The 22,666-nt window shown below is 31.5% G+C and overlaps 4 protein-coding genes across 4 annotated transcripts; 1 reads left to right on the top strand and 3 right to left on the bottom strand.

The window, feature by feature from the left end:
* Nucleotides 1-1,336: 1,336 nt before the first annotated feature.
* Nucleotides 1,337-3,393, top strand: LOC112795440 (F-box protein CPR1-like). The gene is made up of 2 exons (XM_025837368.3): nucleotides 1,337-2,656; nucleotides 3,054-3,393. Coding segments are annotated over exons 1-2 (1,194 nt in total). The 5' UTR covers nucleotides 1,337-1,463; the 3' UTR covers nucleotides 3,055-3,393.
* A 3,917-nt stretch (nucleotides 3,394-7,310) lies between these two features.
* Nucleotides 7,311-10,454, bottom strand: LOC112798029 (F-box protein CPR1-like). Its single transcript, XM_025841179.3, has 2 exons — nucleotides 9,443-10,454; nucleotides 7,311-7,875 (listed from the first exon to the last, which is right to left on the bottom strand). Exons 1-2 carry the CDS (start codon nucleotides 10,239-10,241, stop codon nucleotides 7,658-7,660), a joined length of 1,017 nt encoding a protein of 338 aa, XP_025696964.1. The 5' UTR covers nucleotides 10,242-10,454; the 3' UTR covers nucleotides 7,311-7,657.
* Nucleotides 10,455-13,881: 3,427 nt separating this feature from the next.
* Nucleotides 13,882-15,024, bottom strand: LOC112795441 (F-box protein CPR1-like). Its single transcript, XM_025837369.1, has one exon. It carries the CDS (start codon nucleotides 15,022-15,024, stop codon nucleotides 13,882-13,884), a length of 1,143 nt encoding a protein of 380 aa, XP_025693154.1.
* Nucleotides 15,025-20,780: 5,756 nt separating this feature from the next.
* LOC112795442 (F-box/kelch-repeat protein At3g23880-like) lies at nucleotides 20,781-22,025 on the bottom strand. Its single transcript, XM_025837371.1, has one exon. The coding sequence runs from the start codon at nucleotides 22,023-22,025 to the stop codon at nucleotides 20,781-20,783; it is 1,245 nt and encodes a 414-aa protein (XP_025693156.1).
* Between the last annotated feature and the right edge of the window lie 641 nt (nucleotides 22,026-22,666).

Consider the following 22,666-nt stretch of genomic DNA (forward strand, 5'->3'; position numbering starts at 1 on the left):
GAAATACTTTGTTGTATAAAAATTCATAGCTTGCAAATGGAAATTTAATCACAATGTTGGTAGACAAGTTCAATGCCTTTTGTTATGAAAAATAACACTTGCTCATAAATACGCATCAAACACTTATCATATAATTTGCTAAAGTATAAAAGTTGAATGAGTATGAATGGGGCCAACTTTTGTCTGCATAGCCATCATATTGTCAACAAGCATCAATTTCATGATAGACTCTCAATTTTAAATCTTTGCTTTCTATATCTAAAACACAATCAAATAAGATGACTTACATATTTTTATCAGAATATATATAGACTTCTTCTAAGTATTACTTATATCAGAAAATAGAATCTTCACAAATACCTCTATTTGAATAGTAAGATCTGTTCAATTTATTATTGGATGGCAAATTATTATGATTTATTTTTTGTGTTTTCTTTATTTAAATTGAACTTTGCAGAGTTTTGTAAGAAATACATGGAATAATAAAATAGATTAGGACTATCAAAGTTGAATGCATTTTTAAAATTGTATTAATTAAAACACTTTTTTTCTTTTTAAATCTTTAAGCGATTAATAATTGACACCTTTACATAATAGTTTATTAATATATAATAGAAACAATTTCAATAGTCAACTTCACTTCTACATAATAGCAAATTTATCTTTTTTTTATAAAAAAATTTTGTTAAGCTGTGTTCTGAAAATTATCGATTGAAAAAAAATGTATATATCCTTAATTCTAATTTTTCATCTAAAGATTTAATTATTCCTCTAAATTTTCATTTACTTCCAAATTTTAATTTCTCTCCACATTTATATTTTCACAATTTCTCAAAGTTTTTTAGTCTCATCATTATTTAAATTTAGAAAAAAAAAACACTTTCCAATACTAAATTCCACTAATATATAACACATTTTTTACATATATATTTTTATTTTTTTCAAATTTAATTTTGAAACTTTATTTTCTTATTATTTGTGATCAATGATGAGTTTTATTTTTATTCTAATTCTAAAACTTCTCTTTCTTTGTTTCGTTCACATTGACAATTGTAATAAGATTTTTTTTAGCCATGTATAATTGCAACAAAAATATCATATCCCGGTAAAATTATGAATATAAGTTAAAAGCTTTAAAAGAATTGAAATGATGCAAGTTTTCTTTTTACACATGTCGTTTTATATAATTTAATTTAAAAGGTTCTTTTTTCTCAATCTAAATAAAACTAAATATTTTTAATATTTAAAAAGGTTTCTTAAAAAGTTCATCGCTGAAATAATTTTTTCTATTTAATTAAAAAAAAGATAAAATAAATAAGATCATTTTTTGGAATAGTCAATCCAAAAACCCTTCCCTTCCCTTCCCTTACCTTCCATTAGCTAGTTTTATGTTTTCAAAGCAATTTGAAGTCCAGGGTTGAGTGAATTGGTATATGAATTGCGAATAGCTCAGCAATCCAAACATGGACAAAAAGAGGCTGAAGCACACAGTGAACAAAGCAAAAGAGGAATCCACCATGGAGAAGAAGAAAAATGACAAGAGTAAGAGCATTCACGACATCCTCCCTCTTGACCTAATTCACAGAATCCTACTGCGGGTGCCGATTAGGCATCTCGCTCGCCTCAGGTGCGTTTCTAAACTCTGGTGCTCTCTAATTTCCGATCCAGACTTTGCGGAATCGCATCTTCACCTCTCTCTCGCACCCACCCACCCATGCCTCCTTATTCACCTAAGAGACTCCACGGAAGCTTTCCTTGTTCACCTAGAAGAAGTATTTAATGGCGATAATTACCAAGTGAAAGAGGTATCTTTCCCTTTCAAGAAGAAGCCACCTTCTAAGTTTTGTGTCATGGGATCTTGCAGAGGGTTTGTTCTCTTAAACCGACAGCCATATTTTTTTGTAGTATGGAATCCACTCACCGGATTCAGAAAAAGAATATCTTACTCTTGTCTGGTTCATCGTAGTAAGCTCAGGCGCTTAAATTTTTCCCGTGATGCGCGTCTGTATGGATTTGGTTATGATGCGTCACGGGATGACTACTTAGTTGTTGTAGCTTCGCAGGATGGTGACTGCCAACACTTAGATTGCTTGTCCTTGAGAACCAATTCATGGATTAATCTTGATGCTGCACTCCCCGAATCATTGGGTTATATGAAGCGGCAATCTCCTGGGTTGTTCTTGAATGGCTCTATTCATTGGTTATCTTACTCTCTTCAAGAACATTACAATGAAAGTCTTCTTATATTTGATTTGAAGGAAAGAAGTTTCTCAGAGATATCTTTGCCCGAGCAACTCATAATGCATGGTCCTGCCACAATTGTCATACTAGGAGGGTGCCTAGCCTTGTATTATCAGGACTATGCTGTTGAATTTAAAACACGCATATGGGTGATGAAAGAATACAAAGTGAACTCATCTTGGACTTTGTATGAGATTCCTTGTTTAAAGTTTCATCCTCTATACTTATCCAATGGTAGTGATATTATGGCACTAGATCCTACTCCGATATCTGGACCATTAAAGTTTGCCAAATATAATATCAGAGAAGAGCTGCTCCAACATTTTACATGTCCTCATCTTCAACAAGATGCATACTTCTTTGCAAGTTGCACTGTTTATACAGAGAGTCTCTTGCTACTCCCTAGTGATATATAGTAAGCATAAGGATAAGAAGAACAATAATGTTATTTAGCTCTTCTGCTATGCTTCACACCACATTATTCCGAATTTGAATTTTTTAAATTTTAGTTTTTTATTTTAGAAAATAGAATGAAATCTCTTACTATTAAATATTTTTTCTGTTATGTTTTTTTTTGTATTTACCTATAAAATAAATGGTAATGAACTAATTTCACAAGTTCAATTTGGAGAGGAGTGGTACCTCTGCAAATTAAGTTTTTTGGATGGTTTGTGCTAGTTGGTAGAGTTAATACAAAAAAAAAAGTTTAGTAGATTAGATGTTATTATTCAGGTGATAATATATGTGTATTTTGCAAGAAGGAAATAGAATCTATTCATCATTTATTTCTTTTATGTGAACTAATATGGCAGATGTGGTGCACTTGGTTGAGGTCTTTTGGTAGAGTTTGGTCTATTCTTGGAATTATGAGAGAATTGAGAGTTGGACGGACATGCACATTCGAAAACAAGAATAGAAGATGTAGTTGACTGAATTCTTTGCAATGATTTGAAACATCTGATTGGAACGTAATGACAGGATTTTCAATAATAAGAAAGTAGGTGTTGAGATCATGTTTCTCAGCTACAAAAAATAGATTGGCAGTGATCCTTTTGGTTATTGATGATAATGCTAGAAATGACAGGAGATTTATGAATTTTGTATGCAGTACTGGATGTTGTCTAGTTTATTCTTTAAAATAAAATTCAAAATTTAAAAAATCTAAATTTCATTATTTCTGCTAGTTTTTATTACTATTTTGTAATTGATGTAACCGAGCAAGATACATTATACATCTTGTTGCATTCAGATGTGACTTCTGACTATCCATGTTCAAACTTGATTTATCAAATACTTTGGGGATTATTAATCGCTATCTTACTTTCTAAAGATATTTTTTATGAAATAAAAAAGGTTAAAAATTTTTTTAAGCTTGGAATTTCAAATTACTTTGAAAACAAAAGACTAAAAGAAGGAAGGGTCAGATTTGGATTAGCAATTCCAAAATAACAGCAGAAGTTTTTTTTTTGAATTATCAAAAGTTACAGAATGTGTGTTTGGTATTATTTGAAAAAAGCTTTTAATTTTTTGAAAAGTTAATTCACAGCTTTTAAAAAAAGTAGAAATATATTATTTCTCCTTTTCGATAAGTCATTCTATTTTCTTAAAAAAATTGACTTTAAAATGAAAAAATATACTTTTATTTTTCACTCTGTGAAAATGTTTTCTGTTTCTGCTGGAAATCGTGACCCTCTATCACCATTTGTATGCAAGATTTCATCTGTTAGAAACACTGACATTCCACCATCATTTTCACGCAATGTTCTATCTGTTGGAAGTATTGGCTCTCCACCACTATTTTCACGTAATGATTTATCTGCTAAAAATATTGACCTTCCAACACCATTTTAAAATAATGTTCCATCTGAATCACTTACTTCATATATTTCTTTCAGTTATTTTTTTATCATTTTATCACTCTATTTTTATTATTAAATTTGTATTTAACATTATTGTGTGTGATATGAAATCGTAGTTTTAATTTTATTTTTTTCACTTATAATTTTATTTTTATATAGCTTGCTATTATTTTTATAGTTAGTTATAACAAGTTATTGAATTATTTATCAAAATGTTACAACTTTAAAATAAGTAATTGTATAACTAAAAATCCAAACACAAAATAACTTATTTATAAGATGCGATTAATAAAAATCCTTATACGTTAAGCTCTTCTTTCAAAAGAATTTATTCAAGTTGTTTTCCTGCTAAGATTTTATTCTATATATTTAGATTTTTTTTAAAAAAAATTCAGAAAAATCTTTTATTGATAACTTTTCTATTCATAGCTTCATAACAAGATTTAAACATTTGCAACAATTTTCTTCCATTTATTATTATTGCATTTAAAATAGAATGGTCATTGCAATGGAGTGGTGTGTTCTTGCAGCTATGAAAGTGAGATTATCAAGAATATTATTCAAGAGGTCTCGCAAAAGCTTCCTCCTGAACCACTATATATTAAGCATCCAATTGGTTTTGATTCTCACCTTGAAGCGGTGGAATCACTTTGGAATATGGAATTTGACAATACCATTTGCATGCTGGTCATTTATGGAGATGGTAACAAGACCACATTTGTTTGGGAGTTGTTTAACAAGTTTCAGCATCAATTTGAAGCTGCGAGTTTTCTTGATAAAGTCTCTGAAAAATCAAGAAGTGCTGATGGCCTAGAAAATCTACAAAACATACTTTTGTATGAGATGGGTGTGCACAAAAAATATAAGTTGCGAAGCACCTTAAAAGGATCTTCTTAATTATAAAAAACAAAGTCTCCACAATAAAAGAATCCTTCTAGTTCTTGACGATGTTGATAGTACAGAACAATTGGATTCATTGGCAGGAGGAGGTGATTGGTTTTGTCCTGGTAGTAGAATTCTTATAACAACAAGAGATGACAATTTCCTAAAGAAGAATGCTAGGGGCTAGCAACTTTGTGATTTATAGCCATCAAGTAACCATCAATGATGGTTTTAATGGTGTGAGATGGATGTGAAATTTCATCCAATGACTCACTTTTCTTTGTTGGTTACATGCTGGCCGGAATTTAACAAAGTTGTTGTCCCCCTAGACTTTTCCTTTCCTAAATAATCAAGTGTTACGTGGATTTAAGATTAAGAAATATTGCATTAATGAAGGTGAATTTGAAGGAATGGAAGGTGCTAGATCCAATCAGAAGCAAGATAAAGTCGTTGAGGAAGATATGGTGGGCTTTGAGAATATCTTCAACGATGTAAGTAATGACAAGTAAGTCGGTTCCACCAGACACGTCAGGAGAAGACTGTTTGCCGAATCTTCAAACTCTCCAACTTGTCACTCTTGAAGAAGGATTGACGATGTCCTGCGTTGTTAATGGAAGATTCCCCATGCTAAGAAAATTGGGTTTGATATAAAAGTAAGTAGACAGAGCATGAACTATACAAGGCTTGCATCACCTAAAAAATCTAGAAAAAACTCGAATTAGTGGAGTTTAAGGAATTGCCATTAAAAGCACGCGAATTTCCTTCCAATATTACCAAGATACAGGAATATCAAATCCGGTGTTGGAGTTAATGGGTTACTTTGCTATTGATTTTCGCTGAACAAAGGCAAGAAAAGCATCCCTATATTGCTGGTTCTAAAATAAGTAAATTCATACAAGTTATGATTATTGTCGTGTCCTATATCCTCTTTTCTTTTTTAATCTACTATTGAATTTGACCATTCTTTTTTATGTAGTAAACATAATTTGCTTTTTAATATGGTAAAACGTGTCGCATTTTACTACAATCACCATTAAAGTGACTGTTAGATTCAATTTGCTTTTATAGCAGTTTAATGTTAATCTACTTTATTCACTTCTATTTTGAGTTTGCATTAAATAGATGAAATATTTATTGTTGCTCTAGTTTGATCTATTTGTTTTTGATTGAACGTTTCTTTTACTTATTAGTTTAAGTAATAGGTTGATGTAAGAATATAAGATAAAATTCTAGTAACTGTTAAATAGCAATCTGATCAAGAACAATTTTTTGGTTTCAAAGGAAGAATGAGAATAAGAACAACAAAAAACTAGACAGCAAGCTTGTCAAGAACAAATCTGTGGTTTCAAAGAAGCACATAGGCCAAGAAGTGTACATTAAGTACTTAATAGTGGATTGACCACCAAACTAGTGTTGTCACAAGTCACAACTCACAAGCCCAGGATGTTACAGGTTTGAAGGATTGAAGGGTGATATTTTTAGGTGGGACATGCGAGAGAGTTAACTGGAGAGCTGTTCTATTTTGGTTATTGTGAGGTTTGGACTTGGATATAATGGTAGTGTTTGGTTTTAGGCTTTTAGCCTTTTAGTTTTAGGTATGATGCACTTTTATATCTCTGGAATACTCTTGTTTCTATTTTTTTTCTATAAGAATTTTTTTAATGAGATTTCTCTTACATACATGCCTTGGCGAGTGCCCTGCATGATGGTGTTGTGAGGTTCCTTTATGTTTTAGGAAACGCTAGGGAGACAAAAAAAAACCAGCTAGAACTTGTCTTATTTAGCATTTATTAATTGTCGTAACTCGTAACAATTAATGAATGCTAAATAAGGCAATTTGTGGTTGTTTTTGACTGATTTTCTTTGGTTACCAAATATTTCCATTATGTTTTGAAGTGTCGCTATGTTTATGTATTTAAGCCTACGTATCTTTACAACTTCTCTGTTTGAGGAGAGTCGATTTACTAAATTAGGTTATATATTTGTCCTTTGGTAAACACCTAGTTCAGGTAAGCACCTCTTCCTCTACATCAATTCTTTGGTTAATTACCAAAACATTTTGACTAACGTTTTTATCAGTCACGTGTTGATTACTTGTATGACATTAGGATAAATCTTATGAGTTAAATTTCATTTTGATGTACCTAATATTACAAGGATATGCATAAGCTAAAAATTATTTATGGTGTTGCATGCCAAACCTGATGTCTATCTATAGCAATCAGACATTAACGAAGCATGCTGAAAGAGCTAAACACTAAAACCTCACCACAAGACTAGACTTTAGAAAGTAAGCCAGTGATTAATAATCCCCCAAGCATTTGATAAATCAAATTTCACCATGGATAGTCAAAACTCAGATCTGAATGCAACTTGATGCACAATGCATCTTGCTCAGTACTTTTACATTAATCATAAAGTAATAAAAACTAGTAGGAATAATGTTGTGCAAAGCATTGCAGAATAGTTACATAACATTATTGTTCTTCTTATCTTTATGCTTACTATCACTAGGGAGCATCAAGAGAGACTCTGTATATACACAACTTACATAGCTGTAAGCATAGTGTCGAAGATAAGGAGGACAACTAAAATATTGGAGCAGCTCTTCTCTGATACTATATTTGGCTAGCCTTAATGATGTAAATACCGAAGTAGAATCTAGTGCAATAACGTCACTCCCATTGGATAAGCATAGAGGCTGAGAGCGTAAACAAGGAAACGCATACAAAGTCCAAGAGGAGTGCACTTTGTACTCTTTCATCACCCATATGTTGGAGTTTAGGTTTGGTGAGAATAACTTCGTGTTCTAAAAGTAACTTCACCAGGGGTGGATAGCGCTGGCTCTCTTTGCCTTGCTGCTGGAAGCTTTCCAAATCTTGAAGTGCTTCATCTGACACAGACGAATTTCAAGGTTACTTTGCTATATTGATTTTCACTGAACAAAGGCAAGAAAAGCATCCCTATATTGCTGGTTCTAAAATAAGTAAATTCATACAAGTTATGATTATTGTCGTGTCCTATACCACCAAATTAAAAACTACCGATAACTTGTTCCCACTGGCATACAGCATAGTTATAGCTTCCTTATCCTTTTTTCTTTTTTAATCTACTATTGAATTTGACCATTCTTTTTTATGTAGTAAACATAATTTGCTTTTTAATATGGTAAAACGCGTCACATTTTACTACAATCACCATTAAAGTGACTGTTAGATTCAATTTGCTTTTGTAGCAGTTTAATGTTAATCTATTTTATTCAATTCTATATTGAGTTTGCATTAAACAGATTTTGAAATAATTTTTGTTGCTCTACTTTGATCTCTGTGTTTTCGATTGAACTTTTTCTTTTACATATTAGTTTAAGTACCAGGTTGATGTAAGAATATAAGATAAAATTCTAGTAACTGTTAGATAGCAGTCTGATCAAGAACAACTTTTTGGAAGAATGAGAATAAGAACAACAAAAAACTAGACAGCAAGCTCATCAAGAACAATTCTGTTGTTTCAAAGAAGCAGACAGGCCAAGAAGTGTACATTAAGAACTTAATAGTGGATTGACCACCAAAATAGTTTTTGCCACTTAATAAATACTCGTCCTTTCGGACCACCTACTTCAGGTAAGCACCACTGCCTCTACATCAATATCAATACTTTTTTGATTAACAGTTTTATCAGTCACATATTGATTACTTAAATGGCATTAAGATAAATCTTATGAGTTAATTTCATTCTAATGTGCCTAACATTATAAGGATACACATCAGCTAAAATTATTTATGGCGTTGCCAAAGCTAAGTAGAAAGTAAGGGTAAAGGTCACAGCCTTAGAAATAACGAAGCATGTATAAGATTTTCATGGTCCTTAGAAATGAAAAGGAGCTAAACCCTAAAACCTCACCACAAGACTAGACTTTAGAAAGTAAGGCAATGATTAATAATCCCCCAAGCATTTGATATGTCAAGTTTCACCATGGGTAGTCCAAACTCATATCTGAATGCAACTTGATGCACAATGCATCTTGCTCAGTACTTGTACATTAATCACAAAGTAATAAAAACTAGCAGGAATAATGTAGTGCAAAGCATAACAAAATAGTTAAATAACATGATTGTTCTTCTTATTCTTATGCTTACTATCACTAGGGAGCAGTAAGAGACTCTCTGTATATACAGTGTAACAATAGTTGTAAGAATAGTGCCGAATATGAGAGGGACATGTAAAATGTTGGAGCAGCTCTTCTCTGATATTATATTTGGCAAACTTTAATGATCTAGCCGGAATAGATAGAATAGGATATACTGCAATAATGTCACTACCATTGGATAAGCATAGAGGCTCAAACTCTAAACAAGGAATCACATACAAAGTCCAAGATGATTGCACTTTGTATTCTTTCATCACCCATATGTGTGTTTTACGTTCAACATAGTCATGAAAATACAAGGCTAGGCACCCACCGAGTATGACAAATGTGGTAGGACCACGCATTATGGGTTGTTCAGGCAAAGATATCTTTAAGAAACTTCTTTCCTTCAAATCAAATACAAGAAGAGCTTCATAGTAATGTTTCACATGAGAGGAAGCAAACCAATGAATAGAGCCATTCAAGAACAACCCACGAGATCGCCACTCCGTAAGACCCAATGGTTTGGGGAGTGCAGCATCGAGACTAATCCATGAATTGGCTCTCAAGGACAAGCAATCTAAGCGTTGGCAGCCACCATGCTGCCAAGCTACAACAACTAAGTAGTCATCCCGTGACGCATCGTAACCAAATCCATACAGAATCGCATGATCGAGAAAATGAAAGTACCTTCCCATATTACGAGGAACCATACAAGAGTAAGATATTCTTTTGCTGAATCCGGTGAGTGGGTTCCATACTACAAAAAAATGTGGCTCTCGGCTTAAGAGAACAAACCCTCTGCAGGACCCCCTGATACGAAACTCAGAAGGTGGCTGCTTCTTGAAAGGGAAAGATACCTCTTTTACTTCGTAATTGTCGCCATTAAATACTTCTTCTAGGTGAACAAGGAATGCTTCCGTGGAGTCTTTTTTGAAGAGGTACCCATGGGTGGGTGCGAGAGAGAGGTGAAGATGCGATTCCGCAAAGTCTGGATCGGAAATGAGAGAGTACCAAAGCTTCGAAACGCACTTGAGGCGGCCGAGATGTTTGACCGGAATCCTCAGTAAGATTCTCTGAATCAGCTCTACAGGGAGGATTTCGTTGATGCTCTTCTGCTTCTTCTCCTCCATGATCGATCTCTCTTCAGCTTTGTTCTTTTGTTTAGGGTTTCTGCGTTGGTACAACAGGGGATTTTTTTTGTGGTGACTGGTACAACAGGGGATTTGAATCTGCTTCTGAACACAAGGGATTATTTGATAAACTTAGAAAGTATTAAACCCCAAATTGTTATTTTGTAAACTTATGGTTATGGGTAATAATTAAAAAGATTTGTTTTTAAGAATATAAAAGGATAAATTATTTTCTAGTTATTTAAACTCTTATGTTAGATATATGAATAAAGTGATAATTAGGAAGATTTTGACTTTAAACTAATTAATCTTAAAAGATATATATTAATTTAATTTTTTGAATAATAAATAATAAATACATGATGTTCTTTTATCATTTTATTAATTAAAATTTAATATTGATATTTATATGTATTGTTAATTATTTAAATGTGTCTATCTATAAAAAATAATTATGTAGATTATAATTTTTGGAAAAACTTTACATAGGATTTATTATAAATATAGAATAGTTGATAAATGGTATATGAAAATTTAAGAGATAATAAATGTTTTACCGTTCAAAATTATATCGTTTTTCTACTTATGTAACAGTAACGAGACATGCACCACTATAAATAATAAAATATATTGACAATATTTTATATTATTCATTAACAGAAAAATATACATGTCTATTATTTATTATTTTAAAGTATCTAATTAATATTTTGTTTAAGGTCTAATTAGTCTAAAATTAATATTATTAAAAATGTAATTGTCACTTTATTTTAGATATATTATTTTTTTAAAATATAATATAATAATAATTATGTTAAATGTATATTGAAAATTAATTATTAAATTATTTATCTACATAAAATACATATCAACATATAAAATACATATTAAAAATGAGGTAAAAGAATATATATTTATATACACAGTGAGAAGCTTAAATTGTCTTCTATTCCACTATATTTTGTGCGCAACAAATCTGCCTTAAGAAGCTTTAAATACTTAAAATTAATCGTATTAACAATGAGCAAGATTAAAAAGAAAAGTGTATATTTTATCTATATAATTAGTAAAATAAAACATCTTAAATTTTGTATAACTTGATACTTAAGCTATTATAAATCTCAAAAAGTAATGTCCATTACACTGAATAATATAAAATTAACTTTCTTTCTTATAATAGCGTAAGAGTAATTTTTATGATATAAAATTAAAAATAATTCTATAAAAAAGATATGTGGCAGATATGGTTATTCTAACATTACAACATTTTTTACCTAATCTTTAGCTGTTAAACAACCAAATGAAAGAAATAGAGATACAAGACTGTTATAGTGTTCACATCCCACAACATAGTTTAGAATGCAAAATTTGTAACACAATCTTAAAAATTGCAAAAGCTTATACACAAGGATATGAGTATGTGCATTCATTTAAGATACTTGAGACTCAATCGGGGTGTAGACTGTCCAAAAGAGGATCATCCTGGTCCAATCTGCAACTTTCCGAATCTAGAGACTTTAATTGTTGAGCTTGCTTCCCATTATAACCTCCCTCATGGAATATGGAGGCTCAAGAAATTGAGACATCTTGAAAGGATGTTATGCGTGGCTAGTAAAACCATTCCACCTGACACATCAGGAAAAGATTATTTGCCGAGTCTCCAAACCCTCCAACTTGTCACTCTTGAAGGAGTGACAATGTCCTCCATTATTAATGGAAGATTCTCCAAACTAAGAAAAATGGGATTAGAGTGAAATGCCAAAAGTAAGTGTACCGAGAATGAACTATTACAAGGCTTGCATCACCTTAAGAATCTAGATAAGCTAAAACTAGTAGACTTTAAGGAATTGACATTAAAGGCACATGAATTTCCTTCAAAGATTCCCCAGATAAATATAATGATGTAGTATGATCCTGATGAACTTAACTTTAGCTTGAACAGTCTAGGAGAACTTACCAACCTCCGTATTCTCAAAGTAACCTCACAAGGGATGTTCAGTGAAGACTCTCTTAGCCTTGCGGCTAAAAGCTTCCCTAATCTTGAAGTGTTTCATTTGAAAGGGATGGGTGTCAAAGAATAAATACTAGAGAAAGGTGCAATGCCATCTCTCCAACATCTGATCATCAAAGACTGTAACTGGGATGAGCTTCCAGAACAATTATGGTCCTCGACTATATCAACAATAATCTTGATATTGATTTTGACTGAACAAAAGCATCCATATATTGCCTTTTTTTTTTTTTTTTGAAACAAGTAAATTCATCCAAGTTATGATCACTATCATGTCCTATACCACCAAATAAGAAACTAGCATTAACTTGTTCCCATTAACATACAGCATACTTTAGCTTCTTTATCCACTTTTTTTTTTTAACTATTGAATTTGACCCATCTTCTCTAATATACGGTACTCTGATGTAATGTAATGTAGTAAACATATATAATTTGCTTTTTAATATGATAAATTGTGTTACATTTTACTACAATCACTATTATAGTAGATAAGATCAAATGGATTTCTTGATTAGCTGTTATATATCATTCTTTTGTAGCATTTTAATGTTGTTTTATTTCTATTCAATACTATTTTGTCTTATGCATTAAGCAAATTCTGAAATATTGCTAGTTACTCTATTCTGATTTATATGTCTTGGATTGGTAGTTTCTTTTAAGGATATAAAATAAAAATCCTTAGTAATTGATTAGATAGCAATCTGATCAAAAATAATTTTTTCGTTTTAACGAAGAAGAACAATTTCTTGGTTTCAGAAAAGAAGACAACAAAGAAGAAGACAGGTCAAGAAATGTAAACGCACTGTCACTATATGCGTATGTGTTGTTTCAAGTGTCAGCTCCTTGGAAGCCTTACACTAAATTTGTTGCCACTTGGTGGGTTGAGGGTCAATAATCAATAATAATGTGTTTGATGTATTTGAGTCTTTGAGAGTTGCTTTACTAAACAGGGGAATTTGAGAAAAATTCACTGTATTTGTTATGAAACTCTACCAGCATGTCCAATTTCATCGCCAGTTTTCTTCTTTATTTCTTGAGTTATAAATTAGGTTATGTACTTGCCCTTTGTAACACCTAATTCAAGTAAGCACCTCAGCCTCTACATCAATTCTTGATTAATTACCAATGCTTTTTTGACTAGGTTTTATCATTTACATATTGATTACTTGTATGACATTAAGAATTTAAGATAAATCTGATGAGTTTAATTTCATTGTAATGTGCCTAACATTATAAGAATACACATCAGCTAAAAACATTTGTGGCGTTGCCAAAGATAACATGGTAACTAAAAATATACAAGTATCCAACCAATGAGAAAAGTATATTTATCTATAGCAATCAACACAATAACAAAGCATGTATAAGATTTTCATGGTAAAGTTCACAGCTTTAGAAATGAAAAGGAACTAAACCCTAAAACCTCACCACAAGACTAGACTTTAGAAAGTAAGGAAATGATTAATAATCCCCCAAGCATTTGATATGTCAAGTTTCACCATGGGTAGTCCAAACTCATATCTGAATGCAACTTGATGCACAATGCATCTTGCTCAATACTTTCACATTAACCACAAAGTAATAAAAACTAACAGGAATAATGTGGTGCAAAGCATAGCAGAATAGTTAAATAACATTATTGTTCTTCTTATTCTCATGCTTACTATCACTAGGGAACAGCAAGAGACTCTCTGTATATACAGTGTAACTTGCATAGTGGTAAGAATAGTGCCCAAAATAAGAAGTAGTAGGACGTGTAAAATGTTGAAGCAGCTCTTCTCTGATATTATATTTGGCAAACTTTAATAATCTAGCCGGAACAGATAGAATAGGATCTACTTCAATAATGTCACTACCATTGGATAAGCATAGAGACTCAAACTCTAAACAAGGAATGACATACAAAGTCCAAGATGAGTGCACTTGGTATTCTTTCATGACCCATATGTGTGTTTTACGTTCAACATAGTCATGAGAATACAAGGCTAGGCACCCTCCTAGTATGACAAATTTGGTAGGACCACGCATTATGAGTTGTTCAGGCAAAGATATCTTTGAGAAACTTCTTTCCTTCAAATCAAATACAAGAAGAGCTTCATTCATACCAGAGGAAGACGACCAATGAATAGAGCCATTCAAGAACAACCCACAAGATCGCCGCTCCGTAAGACCCAACGGTTTGAGGAGTGCAGCATCAAGACTAATACATGAATTGGTTTTGAAGGAAAAGCAATCTAAGAGTTGGCAGTTACTGGCCTGCCAAACTACAACAACTAAGTAGTCATCCCGTGACGCATCATAACCAAATCCATATAGAATCGCATTATCGAGAAAATAAGAGCACCTACCCATACTACGATGAACAATATTGCTGAATCCGGTGAGTGGGTTCCATACTACAAAATAGCATGGCTCTTGGTGTAAGAGAACAAACCCTCTGCAGGATCCCATCACACGAAACTCAGAAGTTGGCTTCTTCTTGAAAGGGAAAGATACCTCTTTTACTTGGTAATTGTCGCCATTAAATGCTTCATCTAGGTGAACAAGGTAAGCTTCCGTGGAGTTTTTTATGTAGATGCACGCATGGGTGGGTGCAAAAGAGAGGTGAAGATGCGATTCCGCAAAGTCTGGATCGGAAATAAGAGAGTGCCAAAGCTTCGAAACGCACTTGAGGCGGCCGAGATGTTTGACCGGAATCCTCAGTAAGATTCTCTGAATCAGGTCAAGAGGAAGAATGTCGTTAATGCTCTTCTGCTTCTTCTTCTCCATGATCGATCACTGCACTTATTCAACTTTTTGAGATAACTAAGAAAATCTAATCCTCAATATTTAGGGAGAAGACTAAGAAACCCTAGAGATAAAAAAGCTTTAGTGAAAATAATATTTTATTAATGAAATGTTTGTTACAGATAATTCACACACAAATTTTATAGTCATTCACTTTCTTAATAAATGATTAAAATTACTACTTAGTTTGATAAAACTTTTACTTTTCAAGAATAGCTTATAAAAGTTAATTTTTAAAATATGATTTTTTAAAAGTTGTAACATTTATGTTTGGTAAATTAAATTAAAAATTATTTTTAATAATCACAAGTAACAACAATTGCATTTGTTAAAATAACTTTTAAAATTTAAAAATATTATAATAGACATAAATGCAAGCATTAAATTTGAAAATTAGTTAACATATGAGGTTATATTAGACTTTTAAATTTTGAAAAGCATAAGCCAACTTTAAAAAGCTCTATCTTAAGGCTTGGTTTGGTAAAGCTTTTACTTTTTGAAAGTAGCTTATAAAAGCTTTTAAAAGATGGTTTTTTAAAAACTACAGCACTTGCGTTTGGTAAAATCAAATTAAAAATGACTTTTAATAAGTATAAGCACCACAATTGTGCTTGGTGAAACAACTTTTAAAACTTAAAAAATTATAATAAACATGTTTATAATTATAACGAAAAATAATTTCTTTTTTCAAATTCTTTAAAATTTTATATAATATTTTAAAATAAAAAAATTTTAAAATAAAAAATTATTTATATATTAGCTCACCTTTATAGATCACAAAAAATGGGACACATATCTCAAATAAACTACTCTTATGATTATATATCTATATTTACATATGTATATACATGTTATTATAATTTTGACTAATATTCATGCAAGGAAAATTTTATGATTGGTTTCAATAAATCAAGTCAACCTCTTCACATTTCAAAGAATAGATAAAAAACAAACAAACATCATAGATCTTACTGAAAAAATACAAAACAATGCACAACAAAATAATATAAATAGATAGAGTTCATACCTAATATGTGATAGAGATGTATTTATGTTGAAATTTGTGAATATTAGGTTGAAAAATAAAAAATATATGAAGACTGTGTTAGAATTTGTGAAGATTAGGATGAGAAGTTATAAATATATGAGGATTTCAATGGCAATATAATAGCGGGAAATATGTACAGAAAAATAAATAAAATTTGATAAGCACAAGCCAGCTTTGAAAAGCTCCCGCTTAGATACTTTCAAAAGCACCCCTAATTTTTAAAAGCCGCAAGCACAAGCACTTCGACTCTTTAATTTACCAAACGCAAAATGAGATGCTTGTGCTTTTTAAAAGTACAACACCTCTTGAAAAAGTTTTACCAAACCAAGCCTAAGTGCTTTTAAAAGTACCCGACCTTTTAAAAGCTGTCAGTACAAGCACATGATCTTTTTTATTTACCAAACACAAAATGAAGAGCTCAAGCTTTTAAAAAGCACAAGCACCTCTTCGAAAAGCTTTACCAAACCAAGCCTAAGTTTAATCAATAGTCCAAATTAAGTGTCTAGAATCTTTATTACAAATATCTCACCTACTATATTTTTCTAAATATTTTTAGATTATTCCAGTTTCACACTATTTTTCATATTGTTATATATAGCTACACTCTTTTAAAATTATGTATCTTTTTTAAAATTTTCTAAGATTTTTTAGAATCTTTCGATACTTTCTAAAATATTCTAGAACATTTTAAAATCATCTAAAATATTCTCAAACATTCTAAAATACTATAAAATTACAGTTAAATGTAATATTTTAAAATTTACCATGACATAAAACTAAAATATACACGAAAATAATGTGTAAAATATGAAAATAATATGTATAAAAATATACATTATATAATAAATGATTTGGTAGTTAACTAGGGATAAAGACCCAACTCAATTTTTGTCCATTTTTATGAATAACAAAGTGCCTCTTATTCAAAATAAAAGAAAGAGACACTTTAGCCCTTAATCTTTTTATTTTAGACCATACGATTCCTCTGTTAAAAAAGTTTATTAACTAGTAAAAAAGATTAGTTTTGTGAAGGGTTTTAATTATATTTTGTGGAGTCTTAAACTCGCACAAACTATTAATAAGTTTATTTTTGAAAAATTCTTTCACCGGTGGAAGACCATTTCTTTAAACAATTCCGCTACGTTACCAACAGTATTTCTGCCAACTTCTGACAATTCTTGTTTATGACCGTGTTTAATGAAAGTGTTTTTGTGGATGTGTCTAATAAAAATGTCTTTTTTATGACTGCGTCTAATGAAAGTGTCTTTATATATGTATTTTTTGGATGTGTCTCTTTATACATGTGTTTAAAATATAATAATTAATTATTGTTGGCAATAAGTTGGCAGATAGTATATTGGTACCCTATACTTTTCCTTCTTGAAATGATGTCACATAAAAAAATCATTACAGTACAAAGACCTTTTAAAAAAAAATAGCAATAAGAAATAAAATTAGATAACATTAATATTGATAATATTTGTATTGGTGATGGTAACTGTAGAGGAGATAAGGATGGTAATAAAGTTAGTTACACAATAGAAATAGTAGAGATAGAAGTGATAATGATAAGGATGAAAAAGATAGTAATAGTAATGATCATAGTTGGAAATATTGTTGAAAGAATTTTGTAGGATTTAAAACTCCTCACAAATTACAAATAAAACTCCTAAAAAACTAATTTTATTATTATTTAACCGATATTTTAATAGGAGGATCACATTGTCCTAAAATAAAAAAGTTGAGTAATTGTAGACAAAAGCCTAATTAAATCTTTACTCTTAATTATAGTATTGAGTTATTGACATAGCATACAATACCATACAATTACTACTGACTAGTGTTACACTTATACAACCAAATAAAAAATTACCGAAGTAGCCAAAAATAAGATACTCCTATGTCTAGGTTCCTGAGAGATGCAGGCAAAATTTCCAGCCAAAATAAGTGCATTTGAGAATAACTACAGTTGTTGATATTGGAATTTCTGGTTTTGTTGTAGTTAAGTAATTTTGTGATGGTGGTAGATATGGCTGTTTTCTTATTTTGCTACAAGTTTTTTTCTGTCTTTTGCTGCACCTAATAAAGTATTAGGTCATCAAAATCGTTTACTCTTCATTAATCTAAACTCTCAAACATATAAAATAGACCTGTTTCAAAGGATTCCTCCATGTTGCACTCTGGACAAAGTATTAAATAGTGTGGATTAAAGCATGATCTTTTTTTTATATGGGTAGCTTTTTCTGGACACTGCCATAACAGTTTCAAAGTGAAATGAAGGAATATCCATAATAAATAAACAAAACAAGCAAAAACGTATTCATTGAGCACTTATACATGGATGGGACTGTGCTCTAGGTTCACCACAAAATTCTGTTAGTAGCTTTCTCTGGAAGAAAGGTGAAGATAAAACACATGTTAAATTAAACAAGCCAATAAAGTGTAAATTAAGCACTTAACGGCATAGTCCGAGATATTATTTTCTGGAACATTTCAGCATTCATCACCTCATCTCTAACTCTTCAACACCAGAATAACATGCTTGAATTCATATTTAACATTTTGGTCTTAAAGATTTATTTGTATCTAATTCTGCTCATGAATCTCAGCCATCCCTTTTTTTTCCCTATTAATTTCAGAGTACAATAACTTCATCTTCTGTTACACATCAGAAGGGGTTACAAGAAAAGGAAGCTAGCAAGTTAAGTCTTCATTTGCTATAATATTTTATAGAAGTCTAAAAAAAAAACAGGGCAAAGAAGAGTAAAGAACACAGGACTGTTCTTAGTCTCCACAGCTCAGTTTAAAAATATATCTAAAAGCTAATCCTAAAACTAGGAAGTACCTGAATAAAATCAAATTGAAATACATAAAAATATAAAAGTTACATCAATATAGCAATTGTATCAACATGCTACAGGGTTTCATTACCAGATACAACAAAAAATAAGGTGAAAATAGAAAACTTAACGTGATTCAATTAATTAACCTACCATAAAAAAAGTATTAGGTCATCAAAATCGTTTACTCTTCATTAATCTAAACTCTCAAACATATAAAATAGACCTGTTTCAAAGGATTCCTCCATGTTGCACTTTGGACAAAGTATTAAATAGTGTGGATTAAAGCATGATCTTTTTTTATATGGGTAGCTTTTTCTGGACACTGCCATAACAGTTTCAAAGTGAAATGAAGGAATATCCATAATAAATAAACAAAACAAGCAAAAACGTATTCATTGAGCACTTATACATGGATGGAACTGTGCTCTAGGTTCACCACAAAATTCTGTTAGTCGCTTTCTGTGGAAGAAAGGTGAAGATAAAACACATGTTAAATTAAACAAGCCAATAAAGTGTAAATTAAGCACTTAACGGCATAGGCCGAGATATTATTTTTCTGGAACATTTCAGCATTCATCACCTCATCTCTAACTCTTCAACACCAGAATAACATGCTTGACTTTTTCATCATAATATGAAGCCCTTAAACTAGATATAACAAATTAACAATGATAGCTCCATGCTCTTGATCCATATAATCTTAAACGGCCAACAAGAAAATTGAAGAATCATCAAATATAAAATTATCCTTGCTATTAAGAAAGGCATATTTAACATTTTGGTCTTAAACATTTATTTGTATCTATCTCTGCTCATGAATCTCAGCCATCCCTTTTTTTTCCCTATTAATTTCAGAGTACAATAACTTCCATCTTCTGTTACACATTCAGAAGGGGGTTACAAGAAAAAGGAAGCTAGCAAGTTAAGTCTTCATTTGCTATGATATTTTTATAGAAGTCTAAAAAAAACAGGGCAAAGAAGAGTAAAGAACACAGGACTGTTCTTAGTCTCCACACCTCAGTTTAAAAATATATCTAAAAGCTAATCCTAAAACTAGGAAGTACCTGAATAAAATCAAATTGAAAGACATACATAAAAATATAAAAGTTACATCAATATAGCAATTGTATCAACATGCTACAGGGTTTCATTACCAGATACAACAAAAAATAAGGAGAAAATAGAAAACTTAACGTGATTCAATTAATTAACCTACCACAAAAAAAAGACTTACGAGCACATGCCATATGAACAATGAAGAATTTAAGTGGCAAATACAAATATCCCAACTGTAATCCCAACAAAGAAAATAATGAAATACTTACTACTAAAGACCAAACTGAACTGAAAAATTAACAATTGGTTTATATGTTAAATCTCATACTGATATGAATAAAGATAAAGCAGATAATCTAAGAGATTTTAGTATAATATTTAATAAAAAACATTGAATTTAACTAGAAGAAACTCTATTTGCACTTTCAAATGTTTCAGTTTTTGACATTCATAGTTGGAAAGGAAATCATACTCTAAAGTAAAAGCAAAATAAAATAAAATTCTCTACATGCTTCTTCCAACTCACTTGTCAATTCTACACTTTATTTACAATAACTTAAAAGAAATAACTTAAAAGTTAAAACCCCTCACCACAAGACCAGACTTTAGGAACCAAGACAGTGATCAGTGATTCCCCTAAGCATTGATAAATTCAAATTTCACCATCCATATACAAAAGTCACATTTGATTGGAACTTGATGCAAAATGCATATTGCTCATTACATTTTTATTAATCACAATGCAATGAAAACTAACAGGAATAGATTGGTGCAAAGCATAGGAGAATAGTTTACATACAGTTTTCCTCCTTCTTCTTGTTATCCTTATCCTTAATGTCACTCAGGAGTGGCAAGAGACTCTCTGTATACATAGTATCGGCTTGATGGATGGGAAGTGGACAACGAAGATTTTTAAAATGCTTGAGCAGGTCTTCTCTGACATTATAAATGAAGTACCCTACTTTATAATCCGAAGTATAACCTCTTCCAATAATATCACCATTACTAGATAAGCACAATGGCCGAAAGAATTTGTAAGGAATTTGATAGAGAGTCCAAGATGAGTGCACTTTATATTCTTTCATCACCCATATGTTAGTGTTACAGTTATCTTTATTGCTATAATACAAGGCTAGGCAGCCTCCTAGTAGGGCGAGTCTTGGATAGGAGCATGCACTCATTACAGGTTGTTTCGGCCCAGATATCCTTGAGAAAGTCCTCTCCTTCACATCAAATATAAGAATAGCATCCCTGTCAGCTGTAAGAGAGAAAGGCAGCCAATGAATAGCACCGTTCAAGAACAACCCACAAGAAAAACTGTCAAAAACACCCAAGGGTTTGGGAAGTGCAACATCAAGATTAATCCATGAATTGGTTCTCAAGGAAAAGCAATCCAAATGATATCGTCCTCCGCAATCGCTCCAAGCTACAAGAAGTAAGTAATCATCCTGTGATGCATCATAACCAAATCCATGCAGACGCGCACTGTAGGTAAGCCTAAAGTAGTCACGGTACTTACGGCAAGGAACAATATGAGAATAGGATATTCTTTTGCTGAATCCAGTAAGTGGGTTCCATACCATAAGAAAATGTGGGTGTCGATCCAAGAGAATAAAGCCTCTGCAGGATCCCAAGACCGCAAAATCATAAGGTGGTTTCTTCTTGAAAGGGGGACGCACCTCTTTTTGTGATGCATAATTGTCGTCTAAGTAAACCAAGTAAGCCATAGTGGGGTTTTCTATGAAGAAGCATGCGTTGGTGGCAGCGGGAGAGTGGTGAAAATGAAATTCCGCAAAGTCACGATCAGAAATTAGAGAGCACCACATCTTCGAAACGCACCTGAGGCGAGCGAGATGTCTGATCGGCACCCGCAGTAGAATTCTGTGAATCAGCTCAAGAGGGAGGATGTCGTGAATGCTCTTGCTCTTGTCATTCTTCTTCTTTTCCATGGCCGATTGCTCTTTTGGTTTGTTCCCTGTGTGCTTCAGCTGCTGCTTCTTATCCATGCTTGGATTGCCGAGATTTTCACAATTCATATAGGGACTTGAAATTGCTTTGAATACATAAAACTAAGGGAAGGGAAGGGTCAATTTTGGATTGGTTATTGAAAAACAAAAAGTAATTTTTTTAAATTAATAAAAAAAGTTTAATTTATTTTTTTTAAAAATTATATATAGTATTTTTGGATTTAGTTTGTAGTTGTATAAAATGGTAAAGCATTTTTTTTTTGAAAGTGTATAAAATAATAAAGTTAGATTTGATAACCACTGAAGATAAAATAGTACTTAGAAAAGAAAAGTAAAGTAAAAAAGAAAAAAAAATACCAAACTGATTTAGGAAGATTTGAGTACTTTGAAGTGAAAAATCATAAGCAAAAACGACAGTTTCTTCATGCAAGACAAGACAAAATTAAAGGGGACAACTCTTGAACATGCATTTTCTCAACAGTGAGTGGCATGTATAAGCAAGGTGAGATATATATGCATCAGGTTCTTTGAAGTTTTCTGTCAAAGGCAGGGGCAATTTTACCTCTTCAATGTTCAATCCTCATATACTGAAATGTTGTTTTTCTATAACATTTATGAATTCACTATCTCATATATAGCTCTTAAACCCACAAATAAAATGCCCTACTCTTGCATCAAAATATGCAACTCTTTTCATGTTATGATTGGTT

This window comes from Arachis hypogaea, chromosome 14 (assembly GCF_003086295.3).
Source record: "Arachis hypogaea cultivar Tifrunner chromosome 14, arahy.Tifrunner.gnm2.J5K5, whole genome shotgun sequence".
Classification (NCBI taxonomy): Eukaryota; Viridiplantae; Streptophyta; class Magnoliopsida; order Fabales; family Fabaceae; genus Arachis; species Arachis hypogaea.